This window comes from Ahaetulla prasina, chromosome 7, assembly GCF_028640845.1.
Source record: "Ahaetulla prasina isolate Xishuangbanna chromosome 7, ASM2864084v1, whole genome shotgun sequence".
Taxonomy (NCBI): domain Eukaryota; kingdom Metazoa; phylum Chordata; class Lepidosauria; order Squamata; family Colubridae; genus Ahaetulla; species Ahaetulla prasina.
The window spans coordinates 81,047,120-81,070,539 of NC_080545.1; the positions used below are offsets into that span (position 1 = coordinate 81,047,120).

General features: G+C 41.2%; 1 protein-coding gene across 5 annotated transcripts in view; it reads left to right on the forward strand.

Moving 5' to 3' along the window:
- The window catches only part of DHX58 (DExH-box helicase 58), a 39,113-nt gene that overhangs the window by 12,590 nt on the left and 3,103 nt on the right, over positions 1 to 23,420 (forward strand). For 4 of the 5 annotated variants that reach the window (XM_058191588.1, XM_058191587.1, XM_058191589.1 and 1 more), the window contains exons 4-12: positions 5,543 to 5,733; positions 9,773 to 9,889; positions 9,990 to 10,116; positions 11,676 to 11,867; positions 16,187 to 16,443; positions 19,940 to 20,089; positions 20,312 to 20,473; positions 21,328 to 21,518; positions 23,316 to 23,412. In XM_058191588.1, the coding sequence (XP_058047571.1) occupies positions 5,543 to 5,733; positions 9,773 to 9,889; positions 9,990 to 10,116; positions 11,676 to 11,867; positions 16,187 to 16,443; positions 19,940 to 20,089; positions 20,312 to 20,473; positions 21,328 to 21,518; positions 23,316 to 23,412 (1,484 nt within the window). The remainder of the gene's footprint in view (positions 1 to 5,542; positions 5,734 to 9,772; positions 9,890 to 9,989; positions 10,117 to 11,675; positions 11,868 to 16,186; positions 16,444 to 19,939; positions 20,090 to 20,311; positions 20,474 to 21,327; positions 21,519 to 23,315; positions 23,413 to 23,420) is intronic. The other variant, XM_058191591.1, reaches the window with a different exon arrangement.

Here is a 23,420-nt window from a genome sequence, read left to right on the forward strand (position 1 = left end):
GCCAACTTTTTTTTTTTTTTTACTTTTAAAAGTATTTTTTCTACAACCTCTTTGGCCGAAGAGGTTATAGAAAAAATGCTTTTAAAAGCCTCTGACGATCCCAGCTGACCTGCGCGATCATCAGAGGCTTTTTTTTTTCTTTTAAAAGCATTTTTTCGGCCGAAGGAAAAATGCTTTTAAAAGTAAAAAAAAAAACCCACTCTGATGATCGCGCAGCTCAGCTGGGCAGGTGGGCGGGGAGGCAGGGATTTTTGCTACCGGTTCTCCGAACCACCTGTCATCGTTGCTACCGGATCAGGAACTGGGAGCATTTCACCCCTGAGTTTCGCCCATTTTACAACCCTTCTTGCCACAGTAAGGGCCGTAATAGCTCAGGCTGGTAAGAAGCCTGTTATTAGAACACAGTAGCCTGCAATTACTGCAGGTTCAAGCCCGGCCCAAGGTTGACTCAGCCTTCCTTCCTTTATAAGGTAGATAAAATGAGGACCCAGATTGTTGGGGGGGCAATAAGTTGACTTTGTAAATATACAAATAGAATGAGACTATTGCCTTATACACTGTAAGCCGCCCTGAGTCTTCGGAGAAGGGCGGGATATAAATGTAAATTAAAAAAAATAAAAAAACCAAAAAAACAGTTTGAATCATCACAGTTGTTAAATTACTAACATGGCTGTTAAGCGAATCTGGCTTTCCCATTGACTTTGCTTGTCTGAAGATTGCAAAAAGACAATCGTATGATCCCAGGACAACACAGCCGTCATAAATAGGAACCTGTTGCCAAGCGTCTGAATTTTTATCATGCGACTACAGAGATGCTGCAACAGGTCTTAAGTGTGAAAAACGGTCATAAATCATTTTGTTCAGTGCCGCTGTAACTTTGAATAGACACTAAATGAATGGTTGTAAGTTGAAGACTCTCTATACGTGGAAAGAGCTTCTATTTGTTAGAGCCTATAGAAAAAAGTGTTCTGGAGAAGGTATAAGGCCATTGTGGTGTTTTTTGGTTTCTTTGTTATAGCAGATTCACAGTAGACCATTACTGGAACAGTCACAGTCTCTTCAGGAAGGGGAGCAGCAGCATACAGTAATAATAATAATAATCCAGTTTTAGCTGTGAATCCCCCATTCAAGCTCACGGTTGTCTCTATTGTCCCAAAGGTGCTTTTTCAAGAGGCAACTGGACTTTTTGGTTTTTGTTTGAAGACATTTCGCTTCTATTCCAAGAAGCTTCTTCGGCTCTAACTGGATGGTGAGGAATGGAAGGATTTATACTCCTTGCAGACAGCTGGCTATTTGCATTCTTTTAGCAGGTTGTTAAGGTCACCTGGAGGTTTATCTGTGTCATCAGGGTCACCTGAGTGGTGCAATTGGGTGTGGAGCTTCTTGAAGGACTGCTGAAAGGACTGTGTTGTAGACTGGAGATAGATGATGTCATATCCCTCCCCCTCTGTTGAGAGAGGTTGTTCAATTTTAACATAGATGGCCTCTTTGACCCCTCTTTCAAACCAGCAGTCCTCTCTGTCCAAAATTTGGACTTTGCTGTCTTCAAAAGAGTGACTTTTGTCTTTTAAATGCAGATGGACTGCTGAATCTAGTCATAATGGGTTGATTCTCATGTATTGTGCCATGCGTTTATGAAGTGGTTGTTTTGTATCTTCTCTGTTGTCACCTTTGGGATCACTGATAGAGCAATTTGGAAGATCCAGAAATTAGTAGATCTTCTTTCTGAGAGCAGGGAAAGAAGATCCAAGTTCAAAACCGCTTTTGTGGAATCTTCCACAATCTTGGGGAATAATTCTTTCAGTATCAAAGTCCTAGTATCAAAGAAAAAGGAGGTGAATCATATTTGAATATTACAATTTTTGGAGACCCCCTCCCAGCAAAGAATGAAACACAAATTACATTTCAATTTAGCCATATTTCAGGTCGGACTCTTCACTGAGAACTCTGTAACCAGTAACTGACCTAATTTTCTTGGAAGTAAAATGGATAATGGAGTAAATGGAAAGGGATTCCTTTCCATGGTTAGTAAAGTTTGATCAAGAATAATTGGGAACGGAATCTCTCCATTTCCCCTTCCATGGTTCATTGTATGTTTACTCTTTTCTAAATCCAATTGCCAAGTAGTTTTTTAGAGTTAGTACTATAATTGAAAAGTTACACTACACGCTTGCAAAGCTCTGTTATGTCTAGTGACAGCTCCGTGGAAAACGAAACCAAGAACTGGTTTTAACTGGAGCCCCAGCCAAGGGGGATCTCGACAGCCACAATCACAGGCTTTGCAATTCACTTGCAATAGAGAAATTCTGCCTCTTTTTTTTTAATTTTTATTTTTTAACAACAAACAAACATAAAAAATTCATCAAACCAGTTACAATGTGCTGGTGGGGTGTTTACATATCTTCTTGTGCAATCTCAAAATATACATCTCTTTCGTACATATAACTTATATTATCTAGGTGTCTTATTCAATCTAGGTCTTCTATAACGTATCTTTCCTTCTAACCAATAATAAAATAAATCCCATATTTTGTAATATTGCTTATCTTCTTGTTCTCTAATTTCAAATGTCAATTTATTCATCTCTGCACATTCCATCATCTTCCTAATAATTTCATCTTGCGAAGGTAATTTCTCGTTTTTTCAATTTTTAGCAAACACAATCCTAACTGATGTAATAATATTCACAATCAAATATTTTACATCTCTAGTATATATTTCAGGTATAATTCCCAACAAAAAAACTTCTGGCTTCAAGTCAATATGTTATTTTTTCCAATGTATTTTAGTCCAATATCTTTTCACTTCAACACAGAGACATTCTGCCTCTTGACAGTCTTCCCAATGCTACAGAATCCCAAATGCGAAGAAACTAATACAACGGCCCCAAACTTTTTGGGCACCAGGGACCGGTTCCATAGAGAGAGGTTTTTCCACAGACCTGAAGGGGTGTGGTTTTGCATGCTGCCTGTATCTCATGGATGGGGCTTCACTTGTTTGTGTGGCCCGGTTCCTGGCATGCTGTGGCCTGGTACTGGTTCACAGACCGGGAGTTGGGGACCCCTAAATTCTAGTTCTGCTTTAGCTAGGAAGCCAGCTGGGTTACTTTGGGCCTGTTACTTTCTCTTAGCCCTAGAAAGAAGACTATAAGAAACCACTTCAGAAAATGTTGCCAAGAAAAAAACAGGGACTTTTCTAGATGGTCACCAGGAGTTAAACTAACTCAAAGGCACAAGGAACATAATATGGCTATCTCCCAACACTAGCATGAGTGGGGGGGGGTGCACACGGACACACACACACACGTGTACCTGCCAGCCACTCATGCAACCCGGTAGCCAAACATACCACGGCCCAGTTGTGGGCTGCAGCGCAAAGATTGTGGACCCCGATATAGACACAATATAGCATTTGACACTTTTATCCAAGGCTTTCATTGCATTTCATTCTATCAAGTACTAGTCTATGCTTTATTTCCTGACTGTTGGTGCTTTACTGCGGATAATCAGTCCTAAAAGACAGAAGCTATCTCCCTCTTCACTATCAATTAGAAGACTAGTTGCTGTTCCAGTCATCATTAATTTGGCCTTCTTTGTGTTTTAGTCCCTGTTTCTGCTCCTTGACTTTCATCACGAAAGCTTCCAGATCATGCCCATTTTCAGCTATTAAACTGTGTTTGAGTACAGTATAAGCACAAGTTGTTGTTTTCATCCAATTTTAAAACCACACTCTTCCAATCCAGCTTTTCTTCAATGCATATTCAGCATACAGTTTGATCCTAGGTGGATCCAGAGTTCAATCCTGGGTGGAGGCAGATATTTCTCTCTCTGGGCACGATGAGAATATATCTGCTGAATATAACTCTGCATTGGCATCCGGCCAGTAAACACTCAGCTCCATTCAGTTGCCCAGACTCCACCCTGCAAAGGATTACGAGGTCATTAAAAGGAGGTGATATTCAGTATACAGTTTGAATAAATAGGACATATTATAAAGCCTCGTCCCATTTCTTGCTGCCAATCTTTTCTCCAGGGACCACAAGGATTGTGGCTTCCTATCCAATGTTTAGGTTTCACGTAAGTATAAAGAGATAGCAATAACACTTAGATTGATATACTGCTCCATAGTGCTTTGCAGAACTCTCTGAGCAGTTTGCTCTGGGATTACTGTTTTTCTAAACCCTGTTCATAGATTGACATGATTAACACATCCAAAGGCCTTTCTACGATCAATAGAGGACATATTGACCAGTGGTGGGTTTCTACCGGTTCAGACCGGTTCAGGCGAACCAGTAACGGCGCCAAGAGGCTTCGCCCACCCGCCCGGACGTTACCACGAATGCTCTGCACATGTACAGAAGGTTCTGTGCATGCATAGTAGCGCCATGAGCGAAGCGAGTTCACGTACACGCACGCACTCACAGTTCTGAACAGGTAGTGAAGATCAGTGAAACCACTACTGATATTGACCTCTTTTTGGTATTTCCCAATTATCCAGCGTGTGTGTCAGCATTAATATCTCTTGCTATTTAGTCTTTACTAAAATCAGCTTGAATATGTGGTACAACTTACGACCCAAAATTTACATTGCCAAGTGAAAACATTGTTAAGTGAATTTGTCCCATTTCACAATGTTTCTTGCCACATTTGTTAGGTGAGTCACTGCAGTTGTTAAATTGGTAGCCTGGTTGTTAAATGAATCTGGGTTCTCCATTGATTTTGCTTGTCAGAAGGTCGCAAAATGACTCCTGAACACTGCAGCCGTCATAAATACGAATCGGTTATCAATCATCGGAATGTAAATCTAATCCATCCATTGGGATGCTGCAATGGTCATAAGTGTGAACAATGGTCATAATTTCAGTGCCGTTGCAACTTTGAATGGTCACTAAATGAACTGTTGTAAGTCGAGGAGTATATCTTCCTTTCCATGTTGGGCTTTACTCGGCCATAGAAATAAACAATGCATCAAAACCACCATTTCAAGATCTCCATGCAGTAGATTTTGTGTGCTGGCCAAATTTATGCCTTAATATGCACTATCAGCACAAATTATGTACAGGTGGTCCTCAACTTAAGACCCAAATTTGAGCCCCAAATTTTTGTTACTAAGTGAAACAGTTCTTAGGTGAGTTTTGTCCCAATTTATGACTTTTCTTGCAAGTTTTTAAGTGAATTGCTGCATTTGTTAAGTTAGTAACACGGTTGTTAAGTGAATCAGACTTCCACATTGATTTGCTTATTAGAAGGTCACAAAAGGTGACCCTGGGACACTGCAACTGTCAAAGTCAATTGCTAAACATCTGAATTTTGATCAGGTGACCATAGGGATACTGCAACGGTCATCAATGTGAAAAATGGTCATAAATCACTAACTTTGAACGGTCACTAAATGAATTGCTGTATGTCAAGGACTACCTGTACTCCCCAATTCAGCAGATATTCCTGAATAAGGACATTCCCTTCCCACAAGCTTTCTATTAAAAGAAAAATGTGCTATAATTAGCATAAAAGCTGATTATTACTTCCTATATCTTGTGCAGATTTCTCTCTATTGGTGATTGATGAGTGTCACCACACTCACAAAGGAACTGTTTATAACAAGATTATGGAGAACTACTTGGACCTCAAGCTGAAAGGCCAACAGGGTTTACCTCAGATTTTGGGACTCACAGCTTCTCTAGGTACTGGGAGTTCAAATAGCCTAGAAGCGGCTAAGGCCCACATCCTGGAGGTGAGTCTAATGGAAGACACTTGGCTCAAGTATTGGAAGTTTGGTGGCATTATGGGTTCCTTTCTTTTATGACCGCATAGTCATAAATTTGGAGGTTGCTCTGCATTGCAAACATAGTTCTCTTTCATACTGATAGTAGGATTTTCAAAGAGCATACTGTGTTTCTCTGAAAATAAGACCAATCCAGAAAATAAGCCCTAGCCTGTTTTTTACATGTGTGCCTAATATAAGCCCTACCCCCAAAATAAGCCCTAGTGAAGGGGGATGGCCGTGGCCAGCAAAGGCAGCGAGCATGCATGGGCCGACAGTGTCTGGAAGCAACCGCAGCCCACGCACCACAGGTGAGTTGATTACCTGTGCAAGCAGCAGGTGGGAGCAGAGGCAGGAGGGGAAGGCAGGTGATCCGGGTGCGCCACACAGGCTGCGGGAAAGTCAAGTGTTGGTGGGCTGCAGTGATGAGCAGCCATGGGAGGCTCATCTTTGCATGGGAACACCAGCAGCAGACAGAGGTGTGTGTGTGGGGGGGGAAACAGGCGATCTAGATGCCGCATGGGCCATGGAAAAGCCAAGCATTGGTGGGCTGGAGCAGCGGGTTGCTGCGGGAGGCTCATCTTCATGTCTCTTGGCTTGCCTGCAGCCTGCGCTGTGTGTTGGGATCTCCTGCCTTCACCTCTGCATGTTGGGATTACCTGGTTTCCACTCTATGCCTAATGTTCTGCGCAGCCTCAGAGTGTGCCAAGGGACCAGCAGGCTGCAGCCGCTGCCTGATACCATCGATCCCAGCATTCTTGATGGCTCTTGTGTGTGTGTGCTGGGAGGGTGGGGCACCCAGCCGGGCTGATCACTCTGAAATCGTATTTCCCAAAAAATAATACCTGAATCCTTGTCATCTCCAGTTAAGAGATATAAAGTACTTTCCCTGAGACCTCCTAAAATAGATCACCAACCTTGACAGATAATAAGACCAGAAGAAGAATCCTGCTGCAGTAGGCGAACTAGTCACAAAGAGGATACTGAAGTGCATTTGGGAAGTTCTCAAGCATTGTCCTTCCCCAGAAATTAATATTCAATATATTGCCTGCAATACTGAAGAAAGAAACCATTGATAGCTCTTTTCTGTCCTGACTTTTGCTTAGTCCTTTTTGAAAATGTGACCTAATCTGGTGGAAACAAAGTCTACTGTTTTACCACATTTCCTCACATTAGTGAATGTCACAATATTTTGAAAGAAGGAGAAATACTTTTTCCCACCTAAATTTTCTGTACCAAGCTTCTTTGTTTTAATTTCTGTATCAACAATAGTCCCATACTTGCTTTCTGAGCTAAAAAAAAATAATACTCCAAAAGTACTTATCCTTCCTTCTTGGAGGGCTATTCATTTTAATTACCCTTTTCTGCACCTTTTCCAGTTATTCCATATTTTTCAAGACTCCAATCTACCTGTCAGGCGCTAGGGAAATCAGGAGAGTAGGGTAGTTCAAATGAGTATAAAGATTTATTGCAAGTTTAAGCTCTCTACAAGAATCTGGCCAACTGGTCTTTAAAGGAAATCAGTGGGAGATAAGAGAGGCATTCAAGTTGGGCTTGGACTTACTTCTCCTGTGGGCATGAAGCAGGGTGGATCTGATTTAAATTAACTCGATTTAAAACATAATTTTTAAAGAGCAACTGTCATCTCTGTTCCGCAGCGGCTCCTCCTCTGACCCACTGTTGACTCACTGACAGTCCCAATACTGCAGAATATACAGCCTCATGCTACATAACTAAGCTCCATTTCCTGCTGAATAAACTAAATTATTAATGTATCTTAAATAGAAAACTAACTTTAGATAGATTTTTACTCCAGAAGCATTTTATTAAAATAAATTTGATAAAAATAAAAAAAAATCCGATTCAAATTTAAAAAAAACCATCGATTTTTATCCACCCTAGACTTGTAACTTACGACAGGTTTGACCCCTCCTTCAGGCTCAAGCCTGGTCATATCCTACATTACTCTTATATAAGTCAGCTTCCAGGATCGAGTATCATCATCAGATGGTAAAACAGTTATAGCGTTTCAGTTGCAGATAAAGGAACCTTTTAACTGAATACCTCCCCCTTGCCAATTCCCAACATCTGGAAAAGAAGGAACAAAGATCTTGCAGGTAGTAGTAGGTATGCTATCAAGTCACATTGGCTTTTTGGGGCTGAGATGCCCCAATTTGGGCCAGAACCACCTGCTGGGTGGAATATTTTATCATGCTTTGCATGGCACTTCCTTCAGAAGCTTCAGCAGGTCCAAAATACAGCAGCCCATCTCCTAACTGGAGAGAGCAGATTTAGCAGCATTATCTATGCTATATGCTGCGGCTTTTGTTATTGCTTCGGCTCCCATTCATTTTAAAGCGTTAAATGTCACTTTTAAAGCCTTGCATGACTTGATGCCCAATACCTATAGGATCTTCACTCCTGCTGAGATTTGCCCCATCCTATGCAAATTACAAAAGAAGATAAGGACCCAGGACAACCTCACTGGCTGTTCCTGCTCTTTTAAATATTTAAACCTCCAAAATAAGAAATGCCTCCAACGTCTTGGCTTCAAGAAGCTCCTAAGCATTTGGTCGCTGATCGTACTTGGGCAGTTTAGTTTAGGTTTAGTTTAGTTTAGATTAGTTTAGGTTAGGTTTAGTTTAGACCTAAGTTTAACTCATAGAATCATCTATTGTAATGTCCTTCCTGTTAAAGACTACTTCAGCTTTAATTGCAATAATACAAGAGCAACCAATAGATTTAAACTTAATGTCAACCGCTTTAATCTAGATTGCAAAAAATATGACTTCTGTAACAGAATCATCGGTGCTTGGAATACTTTACCTGACTCTGTGGTCTCTTCCTATAATCCTAAAAGCTTTAACCAAAAACTTTCTACTATTGACCTCACCCCATTCCTAAGAGGACCATAAGGGGCGTGCATAAGCGCACAAACGTGCCTACCGTTCCTGTCCTATTGTTTTTCTTTTTTTCTTCCTATATATATATATGCTTATACCTCCTAATATTTACTCATATATATGTTTATATACTATATAATTTTTTGTATCATGTTGTGACAAAATAAATAAATAAATAAATAAATAAATAAATAGTTTAGTTCAGTTCAGTTTATTGTCATTGTACATGGTACAATGAAATTAAATGTCATCTACAGTGTACATTATAACTATAAAAATAAAAACACAAACATATATCCTTTACATTTTATATAATTGAAATTGAAAACCCAATAGTGCAATGGTTATTGCCTTGGGATAAAAGTTGTTTTTCAGTCTATTTGTCCTTGTTTTTATTGACCTGTACCATCTGCCAGACGGTAATAGTTCAAAAAAAAAGGGTGCCCAAGATGAGATGGATCTTTAAGAATGTTTTAAACTTTCTTAAAGCAGCGGGAGCTATAAGCTCTTCCAAAGAGGGGAGAGGGCAACCAATGATCCTCTGGGCAATGACATTAACCCTCTGGAGTGCTGTCCTATCTGCCACTATGCAATTGGGAAACCATACACAGGTGCAGTAAGTTAAAATATTCTCTATGGTGCAATGGTAGAATATCACCAGCAGTTTTTCATTCAGTTGTTATTTCCTGAGAAGTCTCAGGAAATATAATCTCTGCTGGGCCCTTTTGACCAGTGCTGCAATGGGAGCGTCCCAGGTCAGGTCCTCTTTTATGATAACACCCAGAAACTTAAAACTGGTCACTTGCTCCAATTGGTCTCCACTGATAAGCAAGGGCTGGATGTCGGATCTATTAATTAGATTAATTAGTTTGATTAGATAATTCAGATTGGTTGGGATATCTGTTGTTTTTATTGATAAGGATTATTACTGTCAATCACTTCAAGCCTTTGTGAACCGCATTCACTGCAGTATAAATACACAGTCAAAATTGTTTTTGGTTCTTTCAACCACCCCATCACTTAAAGGCATTCCAACTGGCATTTAAGACGAATTGGCTTAGGACTATTTCCTGAAGTAGTCACACAGCTGTGATCATTCTTTCCAGATCTGTGCTAACCTGGACGCTGAAAGAATCATGTCAATTGATAAACAGAATCCCTCTCTTGATTGTCATGTCCCATGTCCCAAGAAACAGTACGATCTGGCGGAGCCAAGGTTGCAGGTAAGATCATCAGGAATCTGTTGAAAAAAATGAATGAGCAGTGCAGATGAGAAGGTTAACATTTCCTCCCACTCCACCTTTCTCATTTTATCATCTCCAGGATCCATTTGGGGAAAAGCTCAGGGAGATAATGACCCAGATTTATACTTATCTAAATGTATCTGACATTACTGCGAACTTTGGTACCAAGTTATTTGAGCAGCAAATTGTGGCGCTTGAAATGAAAGGTGAGTATTCCACAGGAGGCTTTGTAATACAGGTAATCCTCGATTTATAACCAGTTCATTTGGTGACTGTGTGAAGTTACAGTGGCACTGAAAAGAATGACTTATGAGCAGTTTTCACATGACCATTGCAGCATTCCCATGATCACGTGATCAAAATTGGCAACTGACTCATATTTATGGTGGTTGCAGTGTCCTGGGGTCATGTGATCACTTTTTGCAACATTCTGACAAGCAAAGTCAATGGGGAAGCCGGGTTCACTTAACAACCATGTGATTCAACTGTACTGATTCACTTAACAACTCTGGCAAGAAAACTCACTTAACAAATGTCTCAGTAACAGAAATTTTGGGCTGAATTGTGATTGCTGGTTGCGGACTACCTGTATACATGGATTTGGAAGAAAGAAATGTTCAGAGACAGATCTTGATTTTTTTCCACCTCCAGCCCTATGTTAGTTGTGCTACCTCGAATACATGTATGTCAACCGTCCAATTAGCGAATCCAAAATAAGGAAACACTCTTGAGAAAATTGAATTCCTAAAAATAAAATTTTATTGGATACATCATGTTGGTACTGAAGAAACAAAACCAGCTCTGGTTTCCTGCACAAATGCTTGCCCAGTGAAACAATACTTTCTCCTTCACCCCACCCCTGATCATTGTCCAATTATGAGACGTTCTTTTGTTATGGGAACAGTCCATTTCTTTCTCAAGCACCTGCAGCGCAGAGGTGGGTTTCAGCAGGTTCTGACCAGTTCTGGAGAATCAGTAGTGGAAATTTTGAGTATTTATTTATTTATTTATTTATTTATTTCAATTTTTATACCAATTTTTATACCAATTATGAGATGTTCTTTTGTTATGGGAACAGTCCATTTCTTTCTCGAGCACCTGCAGTGCAGAGGTGGGTTTCAGCAGGTTCTGACCAGTAGCTCGGAGAACCAGCAGTAAAAATTCTGATTGGCCCCACCCCCATTTATTCTCTGCCTCCCAAGTCCTAGCTGATCAGGAGAAAATGGGGATTTTGCAGAAACCTTCCCCTGCCACGCCCACCAAGCCATGCCACGCCCACCAAGCCACACCCACAGAACTGGTAGTAAAAAATTATGAAACCCAACACTGCTACAGTGGCGACCTTGATAGCTGCCATGCTCTCAAGATCTCTGCATACATTCTCCACATTTCCATTTCCCTCCCCCTAGTTCATTGGCAAGTTGGAAAGCATTAAGGTTTGAAAGAAGCAAATGGATTCAATCTTCATAACGTGAGTGGAAGCTTACAGAAGATAAATTAGCTATGGCTTCTTTGGAGGTGTTATTCCCCATCCCTGGCAAATGTACTGCAATGAACTACAGCTGCAGAGAAGAAATTACAGCCTCATCTACTCAACTTTTAATCTAGAAACCTTATTTTTACCAACTCTACTTAGATAAGAACGTTCTGTTTTACATACGCAAAACAAGTGAAGAGGTTGTGGTTGAGATGGACTGAAACAGATCAATGGAAAAATAATGTGACAGACCAGTATCATGACATTTGCTCTTTTTGTGGTATTAAGGAGCAAAAGAATGTTGCAAAAAAACCCGAGTTTGTGCCCTGCATCTTCGGAAATACAATGATGCCCTGCTGACCAACGAAACCGTGCGCATGATTGATGCCTTCAATATGCTGGATGAGTTTTACCTCATAGAACGTGCTACTAAGAAATTAACACAAAGAAGCGAACAATATCTTTTCCAGCTCTTTGATGGTAAGTGTCTGTCAGTAATGGAAATGCTAGAGAAAAAGAAGGAATGTGATAGTCTCACATTGGTGGAGGTGATGGTGTCATTTTTTTTTTATTCAGAGTGAATTCCTAGATATCTGTTCATCCCTTAGGTGATAAATAACAACATGGTTGCCAAAAATTTCATAGAATTATAGAACTAGAAGGTTTTAATTCAGGTTTTAATTTTAATTTTAATTCAATCTGCCATGTATTTGAAAGCCAGGAATGTCTACAGAGTAGTCTGGCTGCCAGCAATTACTAGTTCATTTAAGTTTAGTTTTAGGTTTAAGTTTAGGTTTAGGTTTAGTTTAGTTTAGTTTAGTTTAGTTTAGTTTAGTTTAGTTTAGTTTAGTTTAGTTTAGTTTAGTTTAGTTTAGTTTAGTTTAGGTTTTTAGGTTTTAGTTCACGCTGTTGCACTATCTAGGGTGCATCATGAAAAGACAAAGTAGCTTCACACACACATCCCAATTTACACATATATATATTTAATATAAATATTGCTGCGCTTCAGTGGTTAGATGGCCTACCCATTGATATTTGAACATAAGATTTTTTAAAACATTTATATTTTATTTGGTTCTATTAATCTAGTTGAAATGTTAATTTATATTGCTAGTCCATGATGCTAAATAAATAAATTCAGCCTGCTACTCATGCAAAAAGGCAAATGAAAAGATCCTCAAAGCCTCTGCACAAACGCGTTCAATGACGTAAGTTCATTGCCTCTGTATGCCACCGGATCAGCTATCAAAGTACTCTTCCTATCAGGACATATGTTATGATATTTAGTCTGACTCTAGATGCTTTTGTTCTGGAACAACAGAGAGCAAAGTACTGCCCTTCATCTGTGTTAGAATTTTTTTATTTATTTAAGAATTTAAACATTGCTATCATATCTCATTCATGTAACCTTCTCTTACAATTTGACATTCCCAGTTTGTTTAGTCTTTCTTCATAGGACTTACATTCTAATCTCTTGCTCATCCTTCAGTGACCTTCATAGAACCTGTTCTACTTCGACTGAATCATTGTTTGGAGTCGAACATTTCTGATAGTAAAATATATATGTATATATTGGCAGAACAAAACAAAATTTAGGAAACATTTCACTCTCCTTATAGTTCGCCATTCACATTTTGTAAACTAAGTGCTGGAGAAGTGAAAAGGCCATGGGAAAATATTAAGGAGGAATATTGTTTGATAATAGCCAGAGGCGGAAACAGAAGCGAATTGAAGGGCTCCAAAGGGAAGAAACTGGAACGGCTTGGAAGGAGGCAGGAATATTAAGTACCATATGGTTGCCATATGATATCTATGGAGCTTCTTGGTCAACCAGGTCATGGTTGTCCAAAGATGCTTTTTCAAGAGGCAACTGGACTTTTTTTTGTTTTTCCTTGAAGACATTTCACTTCTCATCCAAGAAGCTTCTTCAGTTCTGACTGACTGGTGGAGAATGGAAGTATTTATACTCCTTGCAGTCATCTGATCGATAGCACACTTTCTGAGAGCTGTTGAGGCCACTTGGAGGTTTATCTGTGCCTTCAGCTCACCTGAATAGTGCAAATGAGTGTAGAACCTTTTTGGAACTACTGAAAGAACTTTGTTGTAAACAGGAGATAGGTGGTGTCATATCGTTTCCCCTCTATTGAGAGAGGGCTGTTCAGTTTTAGCAGAGATGGCCTCTTTGACCCCTCTTTCAAACCAGCAATGCTCTCTGTCCAGAATGTGGACTTTGCTGTTTTCGAAAGAGTGGCCTTTGTCTTTCAAATGCAGATAGACTGCTGATTCTTGTCCTGATCAGTTTGTTCTCCTATGTCCATGATGGTGAACCTATGGCACGTGTGCCACAGCTGCCACGTGGAGCCCTTTCTGCAGGCAGACGAACCGTTGCCCAGCTCAGCTCCACCGTGCATGCGAGTACGCCTCCCGCTGGCCAGCTGATTTTTGGGATGCACGGGGGGTAGGGTGCATGTGGGAGACATGTGGGGGGCGGGGTCACATGCACATGTGCGTGCTGTGTGGTGCGCCCCTCGTGGCCTGTTTTTGCAGCAAGGCCTACTAGGCCCAAAACGGTGAGGGGGGGAGCAGCATGCCCCTCCATGGCTTGTTTTTGGGCCCAGGAGTCTGCAGGCCCAAAATGGGGTGTGGCGTGGCACCCCCCCCAGCCCATTTTTGGGCCCAGAGGCTGCAGGTAGGCCTACTAGGCCCAAAATGGGGGGGGAGGGGGTGTCCGCATTGCATTATGGGTGCTGGCCACGTGCATGCTGTTTCACGTGCACATGCTTTCAGCACATGACGAGAAAAAGATTAGCCATCAGTGTTCTATGTTGTGCCAAATATCTTCAAGGAAAAACAAGAAAGTCCAGTTGTCTCTTGAAAAGTGCCTTTGGTTTTGCCATCTTCAGTTATATGGGTTTTTTTTTTAAAAAGGCAGGATTAAAAATCATCATATAATGTACCAGCGCTTTGCTCTAGTGTGTCCCTTAGCTCTTGTCATAATAAAAAAAGGTTGAATAAATAGGAAATCCTACTTGCCCAGGTTGAAAAGGGCAATTTGTTATGATTATATATTAACTTGATTTATGAGATTTTTCTTTGTGAAGGGCTAATGATTACATAGAAATGCAACACAGTGGTCTGGACCCACACTTCAGAAAACACTCCTCCCCCTTTTTTTCTCTCTAGTGAAGAGTCACTCAAATGGTGTTGAGTGGTTTAATAAGGCATACTCTTAACAATTAAAACTTATTTAATTGCATTAATTCCAGTTGTTATACTTACGTGTAATTCAAATTAAACACAGTCACTATAATTACTCTCTAACATTTTGTTGCATTAAAAAATTCAATTTGGTAACAATTATTGGAAGCTTTTGAGGCCACATCTAGCCTGAGATCCTCAGGCTGTGCCTTCTGAATAGGATAGGGTAGGGTAGGGTAGGGTTAGAGTAGGATAGGGTAGAAAAATAGAGTAGAGTAGAGAAAAGTAGAGTAGAGTAGAGTAGAGTAGAGTAGAGTAGAGTAGAGTAGAAGAGAAGAGAAGAGAAGAGAAGAGAAGAGAAGAGAAGAGAAGAGAAGAGAAGAGAAGAGAAGAGAAGAGAAGAGAAGAGAAGAGAAAAGTTAAGTTGGAAGGGACCTTGGAGGTCTTCCAGTCCAACCCTCTGCTTAGGCAGGAAACCCTACACCATTTCAGACAAATGGATATCCAACATCTTCTTAAAAACTTCCAGTGTTGGAGCATTCACAATTTCTGGAGGCAAGTTGTTCCACTGATTAATTGTTCTGACTGTCAAGAAATTTCTCTTTAGTTCTAAGTTGCTTTTCTCCTTGATTAGTTTCTACTCATTACTTCTTGTGGTACCCTTAGGTGCTTAGGAGAATAGCTTGACTCCCTCTTCTTTGTGGCAGCCCCTGAGATATTGGAACACTTTAATAGGGTTATCAAAGATGAAACCTTTGAAGGCAAATCTCAGAGATAAGAGCATCTTCCACCACTTGTGGACTTTCAGATGTACTAAACATGATAGTTGGAAGTATTAGGCACTGTAAACAGTGTTGGAGAAGTTAAATAAAATAAGAATGAACAACAATGGAAAGACAAGACAGAGGAGAAGGATAAATGTGGGTCACACAACTAAAAACTCAAAGGAACTTTTCATTGCTGGAACTGCCTGCAGTTTAATTATGGGTAATCCTTGGCTTACAACCATTTGTTCAAAGTTAAAAGGGCACTGGAAAAAGTAACTTATGACCGGTCTGTCATAGCATCCCCACTGTCATGTAATCAGAATTCAGTCTCTTGGCAACTGGCATGTATTTACAACAATGGCAGTGTTCTGGGGTCATGTGATCCCCATTTGTGATCTTTCTAGCCAGCTTCCAATAAGATTGATTCTTCTCAGTGGGAGAAGCCGGATTCACTTAATGACCACATGATTCACTTATCACCTACAGTAATCTACTTAGCAACTGTGGCAGAAAGGTCATAACGTTGGATATGAAACACAACCACCTTGCCGAGTACCTTCTGGTTCCAATTGTGGTTGTAAGTCAAAGTCGCCCTGTAATGGCAATTACTGTCATATAATCTACTGCATTCTATATTAGTGTTAGGTTATGGTTTTGTTGTCGTTGTTCATGTGGTTTTGATTTTCTTATTCACTGCTACTTATGTTAATCTTTTGGGTTAAATGCTAACCAAAGATACAGGATTAAGAAATATTATAGATACATGTCAGATTCAGGGATGATTCTCTTGCTGCTCATCCTTATTTGAGACCACACCATGCTTTTGGTTTATAGAGAACAGGTTGTCTCTCTTGGGCCTTGCTAAAGACAGTCGCTACGAGAATCCCAAACTTGGCAAGCTGCAACAAGTCCTGCAAGACCAGTTCCAAGAACTGAAGAGCTCACGGGGCATTGTGTTCACCTGGACACGCCAGAGTGCCTATTCACTCCATGAGTGGGTCCTGGGTAACCAGGCTTTGCAGGCACTTGGGATCAAGTCTGATGTTCTAACTGGGGCTGGTTCCAGCAGTCAGACGAAACACATGACGCAGGTAAGTCTACAAAAAAATGTGGAAAAGCCTCTATCCCATTCCCAGGTCTTCTTGTTGTTGCTGTTAGTTGTGAAGTCACGTCCGACCCATCGCGACCCCATGGACAACGTTCCTCCAAGCCTTACTGCTCTCTACCATCCTCAGGAATCCATTTAATCTCACACCGACTGCTTCAGTGACTCCATCCAGCCACCTCGTTCTCTGCTGTCCCCTTCTTCTTTTGCTCTCAATCTTTCCCAGCATTAGGCTCTTCTCCAGTGAGTCCTTCCTTCTCATTAGGTGACCAAAGAATTTGAGTTTCATCTTCAGGATCTGGCCTTCTAAAGACCAGTCAGGGTTGATCTCCTCTAGGACTGACCAGTTTGTTCACCTTGCTGTCCAAGGGACTCGCAGGAGTCTTCTTAAAAATTTCCAGTGTTGAAGCATTTACAACTTCTGGAGAAAAGTTGTTCCCCTTATTAATTGTTCTAACTGTCAAGAAATTTCTCCTTAGTTCTAAGTTGCTTCTCTCCTTGACTAGTTTCCACCCATTACTTCTTGTCCTGCTTTCAGGTGCTTTGGAGAATAGCTTGACTCCCTCTTCTTTGTGGCAGCCCCTGAGATATTGGAACTGCAGCGTGGAAGCTTCTGGTGTTAATATGGCTTAATATGGTTAATAGGAACACTGCTAACATGTCTCCCCTAGTCCTTCTTTTCATTAAACTAGATGTACCAAATTCCTGCAACCGCTCATCAATGGACAGCTCAATTCCTTTGTTACTTGTACGTATTTCAGATGGACTCTGGCTAACTAAGTTTTAATGCATTAGTACTGTGGTATGTCATGCCAAGCTATTTTTTAAAAATACCTTCCCTATTTTGGTGTGGAATAAAGCCCTGTTGAGTAATTACATAGAAACCTTTCACTCCAACATTATTTAAACACGTGCAGAGAAGAGCAACGAAGATGATTAGGGGACTGGAGGCTAAAACATATGAAGAACGGTTGCAGGAACTCGGTATGCCTAGTTTAATGAAAAGAAGGACTAGGAGGGACATGATAGCATTTTTCAGAGTATTTGGAAAATAAGAAAAAAAATCTTCCTCTGCCTACCAACATCTATTGGTATTCATCTGGCTAGCGTCCTGTCAGTGTGTGAGAGTTGAGGGCTGTTTGGAAACTGAAACAGTATTTGCTGTGTAAACAACAAGGAAGGAGACAGCAAGGAGCCTGGGTGTGGCTTATCTCTGCCGCTCTGAGTCTGTGCTAAAGCTGCAAACTAGTCTGCTGCTCGAAACTGAAACTGAAACTCCTCTCCTCTGCTTGTGTTTTGCTTGGAAAACCTGCTTTTGGTATTGTATATTTTACTTCATGTGTTATATTATATATAAAGAGAAGTTATTGAATCCTGCTGAATCAGTTACTTCTGTGTGCTTTCTGGATGTGATTGCTGCTGCAAACTCTGAGTCTTTGCAACAAATAGCAAACAGTCAGGTCAGCTTCAGCACATTATTGCAGCCTGATTCAGCATGAGCAGCTGATTGGCGGGTGGATTGGCCTCCCGGAATACCCCCAATCAGCTGTTCCAGGCTGCAGGGATTGCCACAGACCATCACGGCCTCTGTGCCTCACGTTTTTGGCTTCATTCAGTGTATAAGACGCACCCAAATTTTCACTCTCTTTTAGGGGGAGAAAAGTGTGTCTTATACTCCAAAAAATACGGTATATTTTTCCCTTCTCCTTCACAGACCAAGAGGCTAGAGAGGGTATTTGCCTCATCCAGCTGTGGGCTATGGTGTTTCGTTTTCTGATTGCTCCCTTTGCAAGGTCTCTCTGCCCAGTCCCCAAGGTCATTTTCACATACTACCATTACATATATAAAAGCTTCTTTGAATATCAGCAGTCTCACAAACAAGATGGATTGAGTTCTTGTGCTTTGCGGCCTGGTAGCTGAATATATCAAGGAACTCCAGCAGCAATGATCACTGTCAGAAGTGATGTTTGGTGAAACTAAAGTTCTTTCTATGACAACTGATCTGTAATGTTGGGTCACACCTACAAGCTATCATTTGATGTAACTGAGTCAAGAAGTTACATTTGCACTGCCCTATTACTTTAAAGCACCTTTTTGCATTTGAATTGAAAATCTTGCACAGCCCTGATTTGTAAGCACTGCTGGGGACTCTGGTGGCTCAGCAGACTAAGTCAGTCCGTTATTAACACAGCTGCTTGCAATTACTGCAAGTTCTAGTCCCACCAGGCCCAAGGTTGACTCAGCCTTCCATCCTTTATAAGGTAGGTAAAATGAGGACCCAGATTGTTGGGGGCAATAAAAGTTGACTTTGTATATAATATACAAATGGATGAAGACTATTGCTTAACACAGTGTAAGCCACTTCGGAGAAGGGCGGGATATAAATTCAAATAATAAATAAATAAATAAATCAACCTTTTAAGTAGCCATTCTATAAACCTGATTTTCTGCTCACCAGAGGTGCCTTGGGTATCTTCCGAGAAGAAACCTTAGCGAAGTGCAGCCAGATAACATTTTTACTACATTATATTACTATACAATACTACTGATAGTATTGATTTGTTTTGTTAGGTTACTACAAAACAAGAGTAAATACAGTAACGCAAAATGACATTTTAAATCAAATTAAATATGCTATTGTTTTGGCAAGACAGAAACATACAATGCAATTCAACTGCAATGAAATCCTAATGAATTTCTTAAGGTGCAGAATGCCTTAAGAAAGAAAAGAAAGGCCTTGCCAGGTGTAGTCTATACCAGGAGTGGGGAACTATGGCCCCTTTATGACCTCTGGACTTCAGCTCGCAGAATTCCTGAGCCAGCCAACTATAGTTCTCCACCCCTGGTCTATAGATTATTGAATAAGGTCTGGTAAGATTGAGAATAGAACAGAACAGAACAGAACAGAACAGAACAGAACAGAACAGAACAGAACAGAATAGAATAGAATAGAATAGAATTCTTTATTGGCCAAGTGTGATTGGACACACAAGGAATTTGTCTTTGCTGCATATGCTCCCAGTGTACATAAAGAAAAAAATAAAATATATTCATCAAGAATCATAAGATACAACACTTAGTAATAGGATACTAATAAGCAATCAAATCATACTAGGAAACAATAAAACAATTTAAGTTATAAAGATAAAAGCAACATAGATATAGCCATAAGTGGGAAGAGATAGGTACTAGTAAGAATGAGAAGAAGAATAGTAATACAGTCTTAGTTAATTTGACAGTGTTGTGGGGAATTAGTTGTTTAGCAGAGTGATGGCATTCAGGGAAAAACTGTCCTTGTGTCTTGTTGTTCTGGTTTGCAGAGCCATATAGCGTCGTTTTGAGGGTAGAAATTGAAACAATTTATGTCCAGGATGTGAGGGGTCTGTAGATAAAGGAATCTGCCTTCTGGGATTGAGCATCCCAGTTTCACTCCAGGGTCAAATTAACAAGCCTTCTAATTTTGTCTTGGGTGTTTCTTTCAGCAAGAGCAACAAGATGTTCTCCATCGCTTCCGAAAGGGGCAACTCAACCTTCTTCTTTCCACTAGCGTGGCTGAGGAAGGGCTGGACATCCCCGAGTGTAACATCATAATCCGTTACGGGCTGATAACAAATGAAATTGGCATGATGCAGGTCAGTCAGTTTTGAGAACCTTATTCCCATGCACCTTGACACCTGCAGAAGGTGTCTGGAAAGGAAAGGAGGGGTGTTGTTAATTCTGGGTCTTAAGACCACTAAGAGTTCAACTGAAGGGTGGTTTTTGATAGATCCATGTATGTTCCTGAGGACAAGTGGAACACTAGTGGGCTTGATCTTTGGAGATGAATGCAGGTGCTCTTCTTTCTCTTTCTTAAGGCCAGAGGCCGTGCCCGTGCCCCAAATAGCATTTGTTCTGTTTTGGCCAAGACCAACAGCAAGGAGGTGGCCCGTGAGAAGCTTAATGAAATGTTGGAGATCCTGATGGAGCATGCCATAAAATGGGTGCAGGAGATGCCTGAGGAAGAATACCACCAAAAGGTAAAAGAACTTCCTGGAAAGGCCAAGAAAGTGGCCTTTGATATTTAGGCTTTGAGAAAGAATAACAATAAAGTACTAATCTGGTGGGAAACACAGCAAGCCACATTCTGACATGCTGTGATAATGTGCTCTTATTTATCCTTTTGCTGCCACGCTGCATCATCATAATCGTAGCTCATAGTCTCAAATTACAGTCTTCTGCGGGGGGGGGGGGGGGAACGACTTTGAGCTATTTGTTATGGATTGGGACTCATGGAATCCCTAATTTGGAACCCTGGTTTCAATGTTAGCTTAGGGACGAATCTGGATACTGTAAAAAATAAAATTGCAGGAATTTTTAGATAGTTCCAGTTGTGTGGAGTTCTTATTTGAATAGAATAGAATGTTTATTGGCCAAGTATGATTGGACACACAAGGAACCCACTGGTGCAATGCCTCACTGGCTTGTCATGCATCCTTGTGTACCCTGCCACAGCCATCCCATGCTCATGTCATGCTACATCAGCTTGTCACACATTCCTGCAGCAACCACTCCAAGTCCCATCTTGCTTTCAGCATGCAACAGCAGCCCCTTGCATGCTCACTTGCACCTGGCAGCAGTCATGTCAGTCTCCTTGCCAGCCGTCTGGTGCTTGCAATTTCCTGCTGGCTTCCCCATTGATCTTGCTCATTGGAAGCTGGAAGGAAATTGCAAGGAGGTCCTTGCATAACAACCCATGATTGTTGGTTAACAATAGTAACTGGGAGTACTAGGCTTGCCATCACTTAGCAATCTTGGATACCTGCAGAATGAAGTCACAATATACCATACCTTCATATGCATGGAACATAGATTCTTTGATTCTTTCCAATAGATTGCAAAATTGCAGCATGAAGCCATGATCAGCAGGAAATTGCGGGATGTCAAACTTGAGCAGCAGCGCCAGCTACATGACCCAGACAGTGTACGTTTCTGTTGCCTAAACTGCAACCTGGCCGTCTGCCATGCCAGTGACCTGCGCAAAATAGAGAATATGCACCACATCAACATTAATTCCAACTTCAGGTGAGGGAAAGTAGAAGTGACTAGTTGCTCTGTGCCTTTGGACTCTATTTATAACATCGAGAAGAGCCAGTGGCGCAATGGTAAGGATGCAGCATTGCTGGTTAATTCTGCCATTTGCCAGGAGTTCAATTCCTTCAAGCCTTACTGACTCAAACTTCCATCCTTCCAAGGTCGATAAAATGGTTGGGGACAATATGCTGACTCTTTATAAGCCACTTTGAGATTACTGTAAACCAGGGGTGAAATGCAGCAGGTTCTGACATGTTCGGGAGAACCGGTAGTGGAAATTTTGAGCAGTTCGGAGAACCAGCAAATACCACCTCTGGCTGGCCCCAGAGTGGGGTGAGAAGAGAGATTTTGCAAATATCCTTCCCCCAGGAGTGGGGAGGGAATGGGGATTTTGCAGTATCCTTCCCTTGGAGCAGGGTGGGAATGCAGATTTTGCAATATCCTTCCCCCACCACACCCACCAAGCCATACCACGTCCACCAAGCCACCACTACAGAACCGGTAGTAAAAAAATTTGGATTATATATATATGTCTTAAGTGTAGTTCTATTGGGAAGCATATCTTGCTTTCTCCATTTAAATAACAAGTTTGTCCTAACTCTTCAGAGCATTCTTCAAGCTGATGCCCTCCAAATAAATTGTGGAATTACCTGTCATGAATGAGAGCTGAGAGAAATAAAAACTGATATCCAATATCTGAAGAGCACTAGGGGGGAGAAGGCTAGTGCTGCGCTTCAGTTTGAGAAATAACATTTCTTGCTTAATGTATAGAGAATTAGGAAAGAAACTCACTTTACCTCCTTCTTTTTGCGGCCCTCCTGGGGTCTTCTTCTATGTACGTGCACTCACACGCTGAAGATAGTTCAGTCAAGAGTCTGGTTGACTGTTTCCTGGGAATTTTCTTGAGGAAAAATGTGCTTTCAATCCAAGTAACAAATCAAATATGTGCATGGTCCCATTTATATAAAAAAAAAGATACCATTGGCATTGGAAAATCCCCATCAGTTTATTACAAAAGGTAACTTTACTTGGAACAGCTTACATACTGTGTTTCCCCGAAAATACGACCCATCCCAAAAGTAAGCCCTAGCTTGATTTTTACATGTGCACCCAAAATAAGCCCTACCCCCAAAATAAGCTCTAATTAAGACCCCGCCCACTCCAGGGTGCACAGGTAAAAATTAAGCTAGGGTGGGGATAGGAGGGTGGAGCTGCCCTACTACGTACCTTCGGACAGTTGCAGCCAGGCCTCGCACACGCCAACACCTGCGTTGTCCGCCCATTTCTTCTGCAGCCGGTATGGCTTTCCTGAAGGCCTCTACAGCCGATAACAGAGTTCCGGATTGATCTGGAGCTCCGTTATCAGTTGCAGAGGCCTTCAGCCTTGCTGGCCATAGAAGAAGTTCCTGAAGGCGTCTAACAGTGAAAAGAAGGCTGGGGGTGACGCACGCAAGTGAGGTGAATCAGTGGATGACCCACCCTGAAAATAAGACCTGGTGCCTTTTTTGGTGGCAAAAAATATATATAAGACCCGGTCTTATTTTCAGGGAAACACGATACCTTTAACCCAACATCTGCCTATCTCAGATCTATAAAAATGCCAAATACAGTCTGAACATCTGATTGAGGCCAGTCAATTATCTGTATGTAAATCCATGTGTGTACAGAGGCACTACTCTCAACCTAAGAAGAGAAAGGTTCCCAGAAACAGTCAGGGCTTTGCTTTTTTTTTTCAAGAATTGCCTTTGGAGTGAAATATTACAGAATGCCCAATTGTTCTCTATGCAGCCTGTATTACAAAAAGTCACCTGATTGTGTGGTGCTTTCCCGCGAATTCAAAGACTGGAAGCCAGGCAGGTCCATCAGTTGTGATAAATGTGGGCAGGTAAGCAG